At 48.0% G+C, this 16399-nt stretch overlaps 1 protein-coding gene across 4 annotated transcripts in view; it reads right to left on the reverse strand.

Annotated features, from left to right (window-relative positions):
- nbn (nibrin) overlaps positions 1 to 16399 on the reverse strand; it is a 177817-nt gene that overhangs the window by 110880 nt on the left and 50538 nt on the right. For all 4 annotated transcript variants that reach the window (XM_060921442.1, XM_060921441.1, XM_060921444.1 and 1 more), the window contains one exon: positions 7957 to 8074. In XM_060921442.1, coding sequence (XP_060777425.1) covers positions 7957 to 8074 — 118 coding nt within the window. The remainder of the gene's footprint in view (positions 1 to 7956; positions 8075 to 16399) is intronic.

Below are 16399 nucleotides of genomic sequence, written 5' to 3' on the forward strand. Positions count from 1 at the left end.
TGGCTGGCTAATTAGGTTCATACCTAATTATTTGGACATCACCAGCCCGCTGACTGATCTCACTAAAAAGGGAACACCAGATCCAGTCCATTGGATGGAGCAGTGCCAACAGGCTTTCAATAAAGTAAAATTTGCACTGTGTGGGGGGCCACTTCTACACTCCCCTGACTTCTCTCTCCCCTTTATTTTACAGATAGACGCATCAGACAGAGGGCTGGGGGCCGTTTTGTCCCAGAGGGTGGAAGGCGAGGAGCGTCCAGCGCTGTACATCAGCCGCAAGCTCTCAATGCGTGAAAGCAAGTACAGCACCATCGAAAAGGAGTGCCTGGCCATCAAATGGGCGGTCCTCACCCTCCAATACTACCTGCTGGGGCGCCCTTTCACCCTCTGTTTGGAACACGCACCCCTACAGTGGTTCCACCGCATGAAGGTTGCTAATGCGCGGATCACCCGTTGGGATCTCACCCTCCAGGCATTTAAATTTGAGGTGGTCCACAGGCCAGGGGTACAGACAGGAAGGAACAGGAAGTCCGCTGCAGGCCGGATGGCTCCCCAGCCTGAGTCGGGTGGTGGGGGGTATGTGGCAGCGGGGGTGTGGCCAAGCATCAGTTTGTAAATGAAGGGCGGGATCAGGGAAGGTGAGTGGCCAAGTCATTACACCTGTTGTCAATTAATGGGTTTTTTTGTGTGTGTGTGTGTGTGTGTGTGTGTGTGTGTGTTGCAATGATGGTGGAACATAGAAAAGGAGGGAGAGAGCAGAGAGAAGAGAGCTCCCCGGACTAGAACATGACTGTGTGTGCGTGCGCACGTCCCCTAAAAGTGGGCAAGTGAAGCTGAAAGCTTCAATAAACATGTGAGAATATATCATCTCCCGCCTGCCATGCTTCTGTACCCATATCAGGGAAGTGTTACAAGAACGTACTTGACTTACAGGAGTACCGCAAACATAAGTATCCACTCTATGATAAGTGCAAACTTTCATTGTTCTTATTAGGCTGCAAGTACAGTGGCATGCAAAAGTTTGGGCACCCTTATGTATGTATGTTACTGTGAATAGTTAAGTGAGCAGAAGATGAACTGATCACCAAAAGACAAAGGTAAAGACGACACATTTCTTTTCAGCATTTTCTGCAAGATTTGTGTATTATTTTTGTTCTGTCCAATTGGAGAGTGAAAAAAGAAAAGGAACACTATGCAAAAGTTTGGGCACCCCAATACATTTGAGTCCTCGGGTAACTTTTACCAAGGTTCCAGACCTTAATTAGCTTATTGAGCTGTGGCTTGTCCAAATTCTTCATTAGGGAAGGTCAGATGATGCAGATTTCAAAGCTGTATAAATTTTCTGACTCCTCAAACTTGTCCCTAAAATCAACAGCCATGGGCTCCTCTAAGGAACTCCCTAGCATTCTGAAAAAATAAAATAATTGATGCTCACAAAAGCAGGAGAAGGCTACAAGAACGTAGCAAAGTGTTTTCAGGTAGCTGTTTCCTCAGATTGTAATGTTATTAAGAAATGGCAGTTAACAGAAACAGTGGAGATCAAGGTGAGGTCTGGAAGATGAAGAAAACTTTCTGAAAGAACTGCTCATTGGATTGCTAGAAAGGCAAATAAAACCCCTGCTTGACTGCAAAAGACCTACAGAAAGATTTAGCAGACCCTGAAGTGGTGGTGCTACTATGCAGCAACACCTGAACAAATACGACCTTCATGGGAGAGTCATCAGAAGAAAACCTTTCCTGCGTCCTAGCCACAAAATTCAGCATCTGAAGTTTGCAAATGAACATCTAAGCAAGCCTGATGCATTTTGAAAACAAGTCCTGTGGACTGATGAAATCAAAATAGAACTTTTTGGCCACAATGTGCAAAGGTATGTTTGGAGAAAAAAGGGTGCCAAATTTCAGGAAAAGAACACCTCTCCAACTCTGAAGCATGGGTGTGGATCGATCATGCTTTGGAGTTGTGTTGCAGCCAGTGGCACAGGGCACATTTCATTGGTCAAGGGAAGAATGGATTCAAATAAATACCAGCAAACTCTGGAAGCAAGCATCACACCATCTGTAAAAAAGTTTAAGTTAAAAAGAGGATGGGTCCTACAATAAGATGATGATCCAAAACACACCTCAAAATCTACAATGGAATACCTCAAGAGGCACAAGCTGAAGGTTTTGCCATGGCCCTCAGTCCCCTGACCTAAACATCATTGAAAATCTGTGGCTAGATCTCAAAAGTGCAGTGCATGCAAGACAGCCCAAGAAACTTGTAGAACTGGAAGCCTTTTGCAAGGATGAATGTGTGAAAATCCCCCAGGTAAGAACTGAAAGATTATTAGCTGGCTACAAAAAGTGTTTACAAGCTGTGATACTTGCCAAAGGGGGTGTTACTAAGTACTGACCATGTCAGGTGCCCAAACTTTTGCTTCAGGTCCTTTTCATTTTTTGGTATTTTATGCCTGTAAATGATGGAAATAAAAATGTAATTGTGGCAGCGGGGGCGTGGTCAAGCGCCGGTCTGTGACAGGAGGGTGGAGCCGGGGAAGGTGAGTGGCAGAATCGCGACACCTGAGGATAATTAACCTGTTTGTGTGTTTTTTTTCCCAGTAACCACTCCCTATTTAAGGAGGCAGAGAGAGAGAAGAGGGAGCGCAACCCGGGACCAGACGAGTGTGTGTGTGTGAATGAATGAGATTATTAGACTTAAAAGTTATAAAAATAAATCGCCTTGTCTGCCTCCAAACGCTGTCCTGCCGTCCTCTGTGCTCCACCCACACTCGATACACGCTACAGTGGTGCCGAAACCCTGGAAAAGGTGGAGCACCAACACAGCAGCCCCATGGAATCCTCCCCGTTCGCGGACTTGGTCCACGCCCTCGCCACGGCTCAGCAGAGCCAGCACCAGGCACTTGTCACGCTCCGAAAGGAGCAGGAGCGCCGCTTCGAAGCCCTGGTGCTGGCCCAGCAGGAAGATCGAGAGGCGTTCCGGCGTCTCCTCGCGTTGGCGGGGTCCACCAGCGCCCCGGCCGCGGGCCCGTCTCCCCTCACTGTGACCAAGATGGGCCCGCAGGACGACCCCGAGGCTTTCATCACATTGTTCGAGCAGGTTGCCGAAGCCTCAGGGTGGCCGATGGAGCAGCGCGCGGCGCGCCTCCTCCCCCTCCTGACGGGAGAGGTGCAGCTGGCCGCGCTACAGCTCCCCGCCGATCGCAGGCTGGCCTACGCCGACCTTCGCCGGGCTGTCCTCCAGCGCGTGGGGCGCATGCCGGAGCAGCAGCGCCAGCGCTTCCGCGCGCTGCGGATGGAGGAAGTCGGCAGCCCGTTTGCGTTCGGCCAGCAGCTCCGGGACGCCTGCTGGCGGTGGCTGAGGGCCGAAGATCGCGACGCCGAGGGAATCATCGACCAGGTGGCGCTGGAACAGTTCATCGCCCACTTACCAGCTGGAACCGCGGAGTGGGTCCAGTGCCACCGCCCGGCGTCGCTGGATCAGGCCGTGGGACTGGCGGAGGATCATCTGGCGGCTGTTCCGGCAGCAGGACAGCGGACGACAGCATCTTCTTTCTCCTCTTCTCTCTCTCTTTCTCTCCCCCCCTCCTCCAGTGTCCCGTCCTCGCCCCATTCCCCCACCGCGGAGGCGGGGGCCGGCTCCACCCCAGCCAGCCCGCCGCACCCGTGGTGCCCTCCCGTTTCTCCCTTCTGTGTCTGTCTCTCCCCCCCCTCAGGTGAGTGAGCCCCAGAACACAGCTGCAGAGGGAAGGCCCGGGCCGGTTTGCTGGCGCTGCGGGGAACCAGGCCACCTGCAGCAACAGTGTGCAGCGATGGAAGTGGGGGCGGTGGTGCGGATCCCCGACGTGCCAGAGGCCGCCCTCGATCGGGCCGGAGCGTATCGCATACTGGTAAGTGTACAAGGGGCTACATATCAGGCGTTGGTGGATTCAGGTTGCAATCAGACCTCGATCCGCCAAAGCCTGGTGCAAGACGAGGCATTGGGGGGAGCACAAGGGGTGAAGGTGTTGTGTGTACGGGGATATTCACAGCTACCCGTTGGTGTCGGTCCACATGCATTTCAGAGGGGAGAAATCGATAGTGAAGGCGGTGGTTAATCCTCGCCTTACCCACTCTGTGATCTTGGGGACTGACTGGCCGGGATTTCGGGGTTTAATGGCACGCCTAATAAAGAGTGGGTCCTGCTGGTTAACAGGGGAGGGTCCCGGTGTCGCTTTGGCTGGAGCTGCGGTCGCAGAGCCGTCGACGTCATCTCCGCGACAGAGTGAGGAGCCACCGGCCCCTCCTCTTTCTATTGGGGAATCCCTCGCGGATTTCCCACTGGAACAATCGCGAGACGAGACTCTGTGACACGCGTTTGACCAAGTGAGAGTAATCGATGGTCAGACGCTCCAGCCGGGCGCCACCCCCTCCTTCCCCTATTTTTCCATTTTGAAGGATAGGTTATACAGAGTGACGCAGGACACTCAGACGAAAGAGCAAGTCACCCAATTGCTAATTCCAAAGAGCCGCCGGGAATTGGTATTTCAGGCGGCTCACTTTAATCCCATGGCTGGACACCTCGGGCAGGATAAGACACTCGCCCGGATAATGGCCCGATTCTATTGGCCGGGGATTCGCGGCGACGTCCGTAAGTGGTGTACGGCGTGCCGCAAATGCCAGTTAGTAAATCCAGTGGCCATTCCAAAAGCGCCCTTGCGCCCCCTACCATTAATCGAGACCCCGTTCGAAAGAATTGGGATGGATCTCGTCGGGCCATTAGATCGGTCAACATGAGGGTACCGCTTTATATTGGTTCTGGTGGACTATGCAACGCGATACCCGGAAGCGGTGCCTCTTCGCAATATCTCAGCACGCAGTATTGCGGAGGCCCTCTTCCACGTCATCTCCCGGGTTGGAATCCCGAAAGAGATTCTGACTGACCAAGGTACCTCGTTTATGTCACGAACACTGAGCGAACTGTATGGGCTACTGGGTATTAAGCCGATCCGCACCAGCGTTTATCACCCACAGACGGACGGTTTAGTTGAACGGTTCAACCGCACCCTCAAGAATATTATCAAAAAATTCGTAAGTGAGGGCGCACGTAACTGGGATAAGTGGCTCGAACCCTTGTTGTTTGCAGTGCGAGAGGTCCCCCAAGCCTCCACGGGGTTCTCCCCGTTTGAATTATTATATGGGCGTAAGCCGCGCGGCATCTTAGACGTACTGCGGGAAAATTGGGAGGAGGGACCTTCACCGAGCAAAAACGAAATTCAGTACGTTATGGATCTGCGCGCAAAACTCCTCACGCTCACCCACCTAACTCAGGAGAATTTGCGGCAGGCCCAGGAACGGCAAGCCCGCCTGTACAACAAGGGCACGCGCCTTAGAGTTTTCACTCTGGGAGATAAGGTACTCGTCCTGTTGCCCACGTCGAGCTCCAAATTAATCGCCAAGTGGCAAGGGCCCTTTGAGGTCACACGGCGAGTCGGGGACGTCAACTATGAGGTTAGGCGAACGGACAGGGAGGGGGCGCTACAGATCTACCACCTCAATCTACTGAAACGCTGGAACGAGGAGGTCCCCGTGGCGTTGGTGTCGGTAGTTCCGGAGAAGGCGGAGCTGGGGCCGGAGGTCCAAAAAGGGTCATTGGCATCACGCACCTCTCCAGTCCCCTGTGGAGACCACCTCTCCCCGACCCAACTCACGGAGGTCGCCCAGTTGCAGGCCGAGTTTTCGGATGTGTTCTCACCCCTGCCCGGTCGCACTAACCTCATAGAACAGGACATAGAGACGCCCCCGGGGGTGGTAGTGCGGAGCCGTCCTTTTGGATTACCCGAACACAAAAAAAAGGTGGTTCGGGAAGAACTTCAGGCCATGCTCGAAATGGGCATCGTCGAGGAGTCCCACAGTGACTGGAGCAGCCCGGTGGTCTTGGTTCCCAAGGCCGACGGCTCGGTCCGGTTCTGTGTGGACTATAGGAAAGTCAACGCGGTGTCTAAATTTGACGCGTACCCAATGCCTCGTATTGATGAGCTGCTCGATCGACTAGGCACGGCTCGCTTTTACTCGACACTGGATTTGACAAAGGGTTATTGGCAGATCCCCTTGACTCCATTATCCCGGGAAAAAACAGCCTTTTCCACACCGTTCGGCTTACACCAGTTCGTCACACTTCCTTTTGGGCTGTTTGGGGCACCCGCTACGTTTCAGCGGCTGATGGACCGGGTCCTCCGGCCCCACGCCACCTATGCGGCCGCTTACCTAGATGATATCATCATTTATAGTAATGATTGGCAGCGGCACCTACAACACCTGAGGGCCGTCCTTAGGTCGCTGAGGCGGGCGGGACTCACTGCCAACCCGAAGAAGTGTGCGATTGGGCGGGTGGAAGTACGGTATCTGGGCTTCCACTTGGGCAACGGGCAGGTGCGTCCCCAAATTAATAAGACAGCAGCGATTGCGGCCTGCCCGAGGCCCCAAGACCAAAAAGGGGGTGAGAGGCAGTTCCTGGGGCTGGCTGGCTACTATCGTAGGTTTATACCTAATTATTCGGACGTCACCAGCCCGCTGACTGACCTCACTAAAAAGGGGGCGCCAGATCCGGTCCAGTGGACGGAGCAGTGCCAGCGGGCTTTCTCTGAGGTAAAGGCTGCACTGTGTGGGGGGCCACTTTTACACTCCCCTGACTTCTCTCTCCCTTTTGTGTTGCAGACCGATGCGTCGGACAGAGGGCTGGGGGCCGTTTTGTCCCAGCAGGTGGAGGGGGAGGACCGCCCGGTCCTTTACATCAGCCGGAAGCTGTCAGTGCGTGAGAGGCGCTACAGCACAATTGAAAAAGAGTGCCTGGCGATTAAGTGGGCGGTCCTCGCCCTCCGTTACTACCTGCTGGGGCGCTCTTTCACTCTCTGTTCGGACCACGCGCCCCTCCAGTGGCTCCACCGCATGAAGGATGCCAATGCACGGATCACCCGTTGGTATCTGGCACTCCAACCCTTCAACTTCAAGGTGGTCCACAGGCCGGGGGCGCAGATGGTCGTGGCGGACTTCCTCTCCTGTCGGGGGGGGGGGGGGGGGGGGGGGAGTCGGCTGCGGGCCGGACGAGCGCCCGGCCTGAGTTGGGCGGTGGGGGTATGTGGCAGCGGGGGCGTGGTCAAGCGCCGGTCTGTGACAGGAGGGTGGAGCCGGGGAAGGTGAGTGGCAGAATCGCGACACCTGAGGATAATTAACCTGTTTGTGTGTGTTTTTTCCCAGTAACCGCTCCCTATTTAAGGAGGCAGAGAGAGAGGAGAGGGAGCGCAACCCGGGACCAGACGAGTGTGTGTGTGTGTGTGTGTGTGTGTGTGTGTGAATGAATGAGATTATTAGACTGAAAAGTTATAAAAATAAATTGCCTTGTCTGCCTCCAAACGCTGTCCTGCCGTCCTCTGTGCTCCACCCACACTCGATACACGCTACAGTAATCTTGCGGAAGATATTAAAGAAAATGTGCCATCTTTACCCTTATGCCTTTTGGTGATCAGTTCATCTTCTGCTCACTTAACTATTCACAGTAACAGACATTTTCAGTAAGGGTGCCCAAACTTTTGCATGTCACTGTATATGAGGGGGAAAGTGATTGAGGGTGTTTCTTCAGCATAGATGTCAAATACATAATCTCTACATAATCAACATCATTCCTCCTTGCGACTTTGTGCCCAGTGCATGACATACAGTGCTCACAAGCACTTTCACCACTGACAAATGGAAAGCATTATGGGCTGGCAACAGAAACACAAGAGGACACACGTTTTAAAGGTTAAGGAGCCTGATTTTTCATGAGTCGCAAGAGCCATGTACACTTTAGTTCTATATACCACTAGAGTGCTGTTATTAACATTATGCTGCACAAAGTGATCCTCAGGCTTTTGTATCATGTGTTGATCATTTTTAAATTAGCTGCATAAATGTTAAAAAGCATTCAGATGCATATCTTGCCTGTTTTGTGTTGAGGAAGACAAAGGTTTTGCCAGCAAACAGAGTCCTTCTCTCATGACAGGGTCCCAGGTCCACCTTCTCTTTAGCAAGACTTGGCTCGTCTATCTCCGGCCTGAAACTGAACACATGCATGCATTACAAGTCAGAAAGGTGGAATTACAAGTCAGGTGGAATTTTTCAACCTAGGTTAGAATTTTGTAACCCAATTCATAATTTGCTACTTCTATTAGGGAGACTTACTAGGGTTAGGATTTGGGAAGACTTTGCATTTTAAACTACTTGATGTAATAAGACTGGACTCATTAATAAATTCAAAATATATAAATCACTCCTTCCAATATAATTGTCACTGGTCTAGTGGTTAAGCTGCTGGGTTAAGAATCAGAAGGTTCTGAGTGTGAATCCCGGTTAAGTATGAAAAAATATATGTTTTTTAAAAATGCTTATGAGGTAGATAGGAATAGAGAGACTGACAGACAAGAGGAAACACTAGATAGGTGCAGACAGAGAGGAAGTGGATAGAAGAAAGAGAGACAAAAGAAGTGATGGAAAATCCCTTTTAAGGATCTTTATTATTTTTAGGAATTTATGAACTAGGTTAAAAATTTTAACCCAAGTCAAAAAAAAAAAAATCACCTAGGTTGAAATTTTTTGACCTGTAACACATGCATCAGGAATTAATAAGCAAAATGCTCTATAGTAAGACACACATTGTAATTCCTCCAATAAGTTAGAGTTGAACTGGTCACAATAAATGAATTGGTTCTGCACTAGAGAAAAGAAGCAGGGTTCCTGCTGGCGCTCGACACACTCATCATTGATGAACATTATCCATCAGTGACAAAGAGATAATTACTAGCAGTCATCACAGTGATGAATGTATGTCATCATTATCATAAGTCATCTTTTCGAGAAATCCCTCCACAAATCCCTCCATTTGCTGGAATCTAACTGCAGTGAAGAGACGGCAGGAAGCCAGAGGATAAACAATGAGTACATGCTTGTGACCAATAAAAATCGACGACACGTTAATGACCAAATGAGCGCCAAGCTTTTGACCAATTGCAATGTGTCTTGGTTAGCCTGGTGTGGTGGTGTAATTATCTCTGCGTGAACCGAACGATGCTGCAGTTTAAGCTGGTGATTTTCCTTGTTTTTTTTTTTTTGAGTGAGCTTCTTCAAGCACTGAAGATGATTTAAGGGCCGAAACAGCCACTGGGGAGGCACACTCAGCGCCCCGACCATCCCCGAACACATCAGAGAGTGTCAGAAATACAAGGGTCGGTTAAAAAAAAAGCGCCAAAGTGAAAGTGCTGTCAGTCGGCAAGTGACCGAAGGGAGCTACGTTTCGGGGCAACAGCCCTTGGGTATTTTCGCTCTCAAAAACAAGAGTGCTCTGAGAGCACAATATCCCCCGTTGGGAACTATATCTATGCTATAAGTGCTTAATACACCCTCATGAAATTGTTAACGTACAAGTTTGGTAATCAAGGGCCATAAGTCTGGTAAAATGCGACCAAATTGAACGAAATTGCAATATGTTTATTACAGACATATAAGAAAGAATCCTGTCAAGTTTTGTGAAATTCCTCCAAAAATTGCAAGAGGAGTGGATTTCAAGTCAAGTTTATTTGTATAGCGCTTTTAACAATAAACATTGTCGCAAAGCAGCTTTACAGAATTTGAACGACTTAAAATATGAGCTAATTTTATCCCTAATCTATCCCCAATGGGCACGCCTATGGTGACGGTGGCAAGGAAAAACTTCCTCAGACGGCATGAGAAAGAAACCTCGAGAGGAACTAGACTCAAAAGGGAACCCGTCCCCATCCGAGCAACAACAGACATGACTATAACATTAACAGTCCTAACATAAAGTCAGCTTCGTTGATGCTATAAACCCCCCACCAACGGAAACCCGAGCGCAAAACCGTTCATGACAACCGTAGTCCCAAAGTCAGTAAGCCAACTGCAGTCCTAAAGTCAGAAAGCCAACTGCAGTCCTAAAGTCAGCAAGTCAACTGCAGTCCCCAGCCACAAAGGCACCACTGCAAGAGTCCAGAGCGTCCTCCAGCCGCGACCCCCAACTGTCCACATGGGGCCGCCCACCACAGGAGGTCTTTTACTGCTGCACGTGAAGAAACAGAAAGGCCATCCAGAGTTACTGTATAATCAGAAAACTTGCTTCTAGCTGCATGTGGTCCTAGTACAAGTACTTCAGTCTTGTCAGAGTTAAGCAGAAGGAAGTTAATAAGCATCCAGTGTCTAATGTCCTTTACACATTCCTCAATTCTATTAAGCTGGTGTCTCTCATCAGGTTTTGCAGAAACATACAACTGTGTGTCATTAGCATAACAGTGGAAACTAATACAATATTTACGAATAATATCACCCAGAGGTAACATATATAAAGAAAAAAGCAGTGGACCCAAGACAGAACCTTGTGGAACACCAAACTTTACCTCAGTACATCTAGAAATATCACCATTTATATCAACATGCTGATAGCGATCAGTTAAATAAGACCTGAGCGAGGAGAGGGCCGTTCCCTTAACTCCCACAACATTTTCTAGTCTATCCAGAAGAATGGAATGATCAATGGTATCAAATGCTGCACTAAGGTCAAGCAACACAAGCAGCGAGACGCAGTCCTGATCAGACGCCAACAGTAGGTCATTTACTACTTGAACCAGAGCTGCCTCTGTGCTATGATGAGGTCTAAATCCTGACTAATACATTTCATGGATGTTATTCCTATGTAAATATAAGCATAACTGCTGTGTCACAGCTTTTTCAAGGATCTTGGAGATAAAGGTTTGATATTGGCCGATAATTGGACAGCTGACAGGGATCAAGGTCAGGTTTTTTAATCAGGGGTTTGATAACTGCTAGTTTAAAGGATTTGGGTACATAGTCAATCATAAAAGAAGAATTTATTATTTTTAGAAGTGGTTCAATTACTTCAGGTATTATCTGTTTGAATAGACGTGTACGTAAGGGATCTAGTACACAAACTGAGGCTTTTGATGCAGAGATTAATGAAAGTAATTCAGTTTCTTTTAGGGGAGTACAACATTCTAATTGATGATCTGATAGTTATATTGTTAACTACAGGGTCACTTACATTGTCTGACCTTAAATTAGTAGTTTGAATTTTTTGTCGGATATTCTCAATTTTGTCATTAAAAAAATTCATGAAATTGTTGCTACTACATACTACAGGTGTGCATGTGTCTATAGTGGACTTATTCGTGGTTAATTTTGCTACAGTATTAAATAGGAATCTAGGATTATTTTTATCATCTTCTCTTAGGGAGGAGAGATATGTTGATCAAGCAACACTAAGAGCTTTTCTGTACTTCAGGAAGCTCTCCTTCCATGCTAATTTGAACACTACCAATTTTGTTTGACGCCATTTACGTTCCAATTTTTGAGTGGTCTGTTTTAATGTGCGAGTGTAATCATTATACCAGGGTGCTATTTTTTTTGTCTCTGACCATTTTCCTTTCAAGAGGAGCTACATTATCTAAGGTATGGCGGAATGTTGACTCTCAGCATTCAGTTGCCTGATCAAGTTCTGCAGGGGCTGACAGTGACCCAATCAAAGTTGATAACTCTGGGGGAATCATTTATAAAGCTCTGTGCAGTAGTTGACGTGAATGTACATTTAATATAGTAGCATGGTGAGGTGCATATATTATTACTCAGACATATTTTGAATGAGATGAGATAATGATCTAAGAGAACTTCAGACTGTGGAAGTATGACTATATTTTCTACGTTTAACCTGAATGTTAACCCGAATGTTAATGTTAATATTAGATCGAGGGTGCAACAACAAATGCAGGGAAAGCCCCAGGCCCTGATAACATTCCTGGTCGTGTCCTGAGAGACTGTGCCGAGGAGCTCACAGATGTCTTCACAGACATCTTCAACATCTCGTTGAGCCATGTGCCTCAAAGCCACCACCATCATCCCGGTCCAGAAGAAGCCATCTCCCTCCTGCTTCAATGACTACCGCCCGGTCGCACTCACTCCCATCCTCATGAAGTGCTTCGAGCGGCTAGTCATGCGGCATATCAAGTCTGCCCTTCCCCCTGCCCTGGACCCTTTCCAGTTTGCATATCAATCCAACCATTCGACCGATGACGCCATCTCCACTGCCCTCCACTTAGCCCTCACCCACCTGGAGACAAAAGACTCGTACGTCAGAATGCTGTTCATAGACTTTAGCTCAGCATTCAACACAATCATTCCTCAGCAGCTCATTCATAAACTGGACCAGCTGGGACTCAACACCTCCCTGTGCAACTGGCTGCTGGACTTCCTGACGGGGAGACCACAGGTACGGGTCGGCAGCAACTCCTTAAGCACCATCACATTGAACGCGGGGGCCCCCCAAGGATGTGTGCTGAGCCCCCTCTTCACTCTGCTGACCCACGACTGCACACCAACATCCAGCTCCAACCTCTTCATTAAGTTTGCGGATGACATGACTGTGGTGGGTCTCCTCAACAATGGCGATGAGACAATCTACAGGAGTGAGGTGAGCCGCTTGGCCATGTGGTGCAAGGACAACAATCTCCGCCTGAATGTGGAGAAGACGAAGGAGATTGTTGTGGACTTCAGGAGAGCACACACCCAGCATGCTCCACTAACTATCGACGGTGCTGCAGTGGAGAGGGTGAGCAGCACCAAGTTTCTGGGTGTACACATTTCTGAAGACCTGTCCTGGAGCAACAACACCGCATCACTGACCAAAAAAGCCCAACAAGGTCTGTACCTCCTCCACAAACTGAGGAGAGCAAGAGCCCCGGCCCCCATCATGCACACATTCTGCAGAGGCACCATCGAGAACATCCTGACCAGCTGCATCACCATGTGGTACGGCACCTGCACCGTGTCCTGCTGCAAGACTCTGCAGCGCATCATGAGAGCAGCTGGGAGGATCATTGGTGTCTCTCTCCCTTCTCTTATGGATATCTATAACTCCCGCCTCACCCCCAAAGCCATCAGGATTGCAGGTGACCCCACCCACCCATCTCACAGCCTCTTCAGCCTGCTGCCGTCGTGGAGGAGACTGCGGAGTCTCCGGGCCAAAACCAGCAGGCTCAAAGACAGTTTCTTTCACCAGGCAGTCAGGAGGCTCAACTCCCTCCCTGTTCTGCCCCTCCTCCCCCCTCTGCCCCCTGCCACAGATTCTGCCCGCACACCCCCCCTGCCCCCCCTTCAGCATCTGACATCATGTCACCCTCACAGTTCCCCCTCCAACACACACACACACACACATATATATTCTCAACATTCATTCGCACACTGAACTCAGGAACTGCACATTTCACTTTACTTCGCTCATTTGCACTATTCCGCACTACCTCACCTTAACACAGGGGTGCCAGGGTGAAATTGGTAAGGGGGCCAGATTTTTTTCAAGTGGGACCTTGGGGGCTGAATTACACTTTTGGCCTGAAAAGACCAGACACTAACTCAACAAAAGGACATTATTTTATATGATTTTTGAAGGCCTATATGCCCAAAAGGAATTGTAAAGCTATAGCCTCAAAATGAGGCGCACAATAACATGGCAGACAAAAGCAATTTACTCTCTGAAAATGTAACAGTCTAAGCATGCAAGTAGCCTACATTTATAAAAAAAAAATGCTACAGAAATGGACTAAGACACAAATAACACAAGTGTAAACTGTAAATGACAGATCAGTTTTATTGATCTTGCACATCAAAAACGTCAATGCATAGACCTAATTAGGCCAATTAAAACGATTGGCAAGTAGGCCTAAACGAGTCAAAAGAAAGAAGTGCCAGGGTAAATAATTCCACCAATAGGTCAAGTGACTAAATATCCAGTAGCATTAGTTTAAAAGAGCCAAATATGACTGAACATACCAATAAAAACAAACTACAGATGGCACATTAACTTTGCTGGTCAAGTCCCACATATATTTCCACACACCCATCCTGTTTATTCCCCCTCAAGCACACAGCACAAGGTTACATGGGGGAGAAATACCAGCTACATTTTACATGTGGAAGCCAGAAGTCTTTTACTTTTTACCAGCTTGTCGACATTGGGGGACAGACTCTGGGCAGTTGCTATTTTCATGACATCGTTGAGATGTCCATGGGTCAGACGACTATGCAGTTTCGATTTATTAATATTCATTACTGAAAATGCCTGTTCACATAAATATGTTGTCCCGAACATAAAGAGTATTTTACCGGCAAAGGCCGTGATAATTGGGTACTCTGGTGGCAATGACTGATAGAAAGATTGGATTCCAACAGATGCGTATTTATCCTTGACGAATGCACCCTCCGAAAATGGCTTGGACACTTTTTTGCGATCTCCCACGCGATGATGTAGCTCGCCTTCACTGCCCCTAACATGAAATAAAATGTAAAACAAAGATATTGAGACACCCCTCTTTGAAAACAGACGCATTTAAAATTAAAGGAGAACTGAAGATCTCATCTCATCTCATTATCTCTAGCCGCTTTATCCTTCTACAGGGTCGCAGGCAAGCTGGAGCCTATCCCAGCTGACTATGGGCGAAAGGCGGGGTACACCCTGGACAAGTCGCCAGGTCATCACAGGGCTGACACATAGACACAGGCAACCATTCACACTCACACCTACGGTCAATTTAGAGTCACCAGTTAACCTAACCTGCATGTCTTTGGACTGTGGGGGAAACCGGAGCACCTGGAGGAAACCCACGCGGACACGGGGAGAACATGCAAACTCCACACAGAAAGGCCCTCACCAGCCCCGGGGCTCGAACCCAGGACCTTCTTGCTGTGAGGCGACAGCGCTAACCACTACACCACCGTGCCGCCCAGAACTGAAGATGATGTATGATATTAAAACGAACCTTCATGTGTCTCTCGAGACTTTGAGAAAGCTGCTTGCTGTTTTTGAAGGTTTGAGGCAAGCTCATTTAGCTTTTCAGTCCTGTGTTGCCCGGTGAATTGGCTGTATTTGTCGGCGTGAGTCTCGTAATGTCTTTTGACATTGTATTCCTTCGGTACAGCCACTTGTTGCGAACAAATCAGACAAACAGGTTTTCCCCCTACTTCCCAGAAAAAGTATTTCTCTCTCCATTTTTCCTGAAAGATGCGACCCTCAGAATCAACTTTTCTCTTTTTAGACTGTTGTTGCTTGTGAACGAGCAACAACTAGCCTACTCTACATTAAATCCGGGTGATTGCACCTGCGCGTGCTGCAGCAAGCAGAGAGCAGCTAAAAACGAACCGATGGATTACACGAAAATGGAATCAAATTGAAACATTAGATTTAAAATCATTACAAAAAAAAAAACACAACATTCGATTTTTATTAATTTATTATTAAAAAAAAAAAAAAGTCTCATGAACCACCGGGCCGGATGTGATGACCAATCGGGCCGTATCCGGCCCGCGGGCCGTTACCATGGCACCCCAGCCTTAACAGCTATTAGTTTATTGTTTATACTGCTTATTTCATGTTTACCTGCTATACCTCAAGTGCCCATGACTGTTTATTTTGTCCTTTTGCTCCAATTTTTATACACACACATATACATACACATATATATATATATATATATATATATATATATATATATATATATATACACACACACTGGAGATCAAAATTAGAGAACAACTTATAAAAACTTGAATAATTTTGAAATAATACCATCTTCACTGCTCAACAGTTAAATGACATTTTATTGTGTCCATATCATGGTTCAACAACATTTTTTTCACAAAATGACTAAAGGCATTTCACAAAAAAAAATATTTTTCAGAAAACGCACTGATCAAAATTAGAGAACACACTGATCAAAATTAGAGAACACACTGATCAAAATTAGAGAACACACTGATCAAAATTAGAGAACAACAATCTGGAACAAAAATCTGAAGGTTACAACAGTCAGCAATTAGTAAGAAGTGTACAGGCCTCTGCTGTGAATGACTTCAGCACATCTGCGGCCACAGGATAGCACTAGTCTCTCACACTGCTCTGGTGTGATTTTGGTCCATTCTTCTTCCAGCCTCCTCCACAGTTCGGTGATTGTAGAGGGTTTCTTGACCATAACTTTGTCACCAAGGATTTTCCAGAGGTTCTCTATTGGGTTGAGATCAGGACTCTGGGCAGGCCATGCCATTAATTCAATGTTTTCACCTTCAAGGAAATTCTTTACCCGTTTTGCTGTGTGACATGGAGCATTGTCCTGCATAAAGACTGCAGGCTGATTGGGCGATGAACGCAAGTAAGGAACCATGTGCTGTTGAAGAAGGTTCTGATACACATTTGCATTCACTCGGCCATGTAGCTGTACAAGAGGCCCAACTCCCGCAGCAGAAAACATGCCCCAAACCATGACACTTCCTCCTCCACCTTTCACTGACTTCTTTACACACTTTGGGTTTAGTCTTT

The sequence above is a fragment of the Neoarius graeffei genome, chromosome 5 (assembly GCF_027579695.1).
Source record: "Neoarius graeffei isolate fNeoGra1 chromosome 5, fNeoGra1.pri, whole genome shotgun sequence".
Lineage (NCBI taxonomy): Eukaryota > Metazoa > Chordata > Actinopteri > Siluriformes > Ariidae > Neoarius > Neoarius graeffei.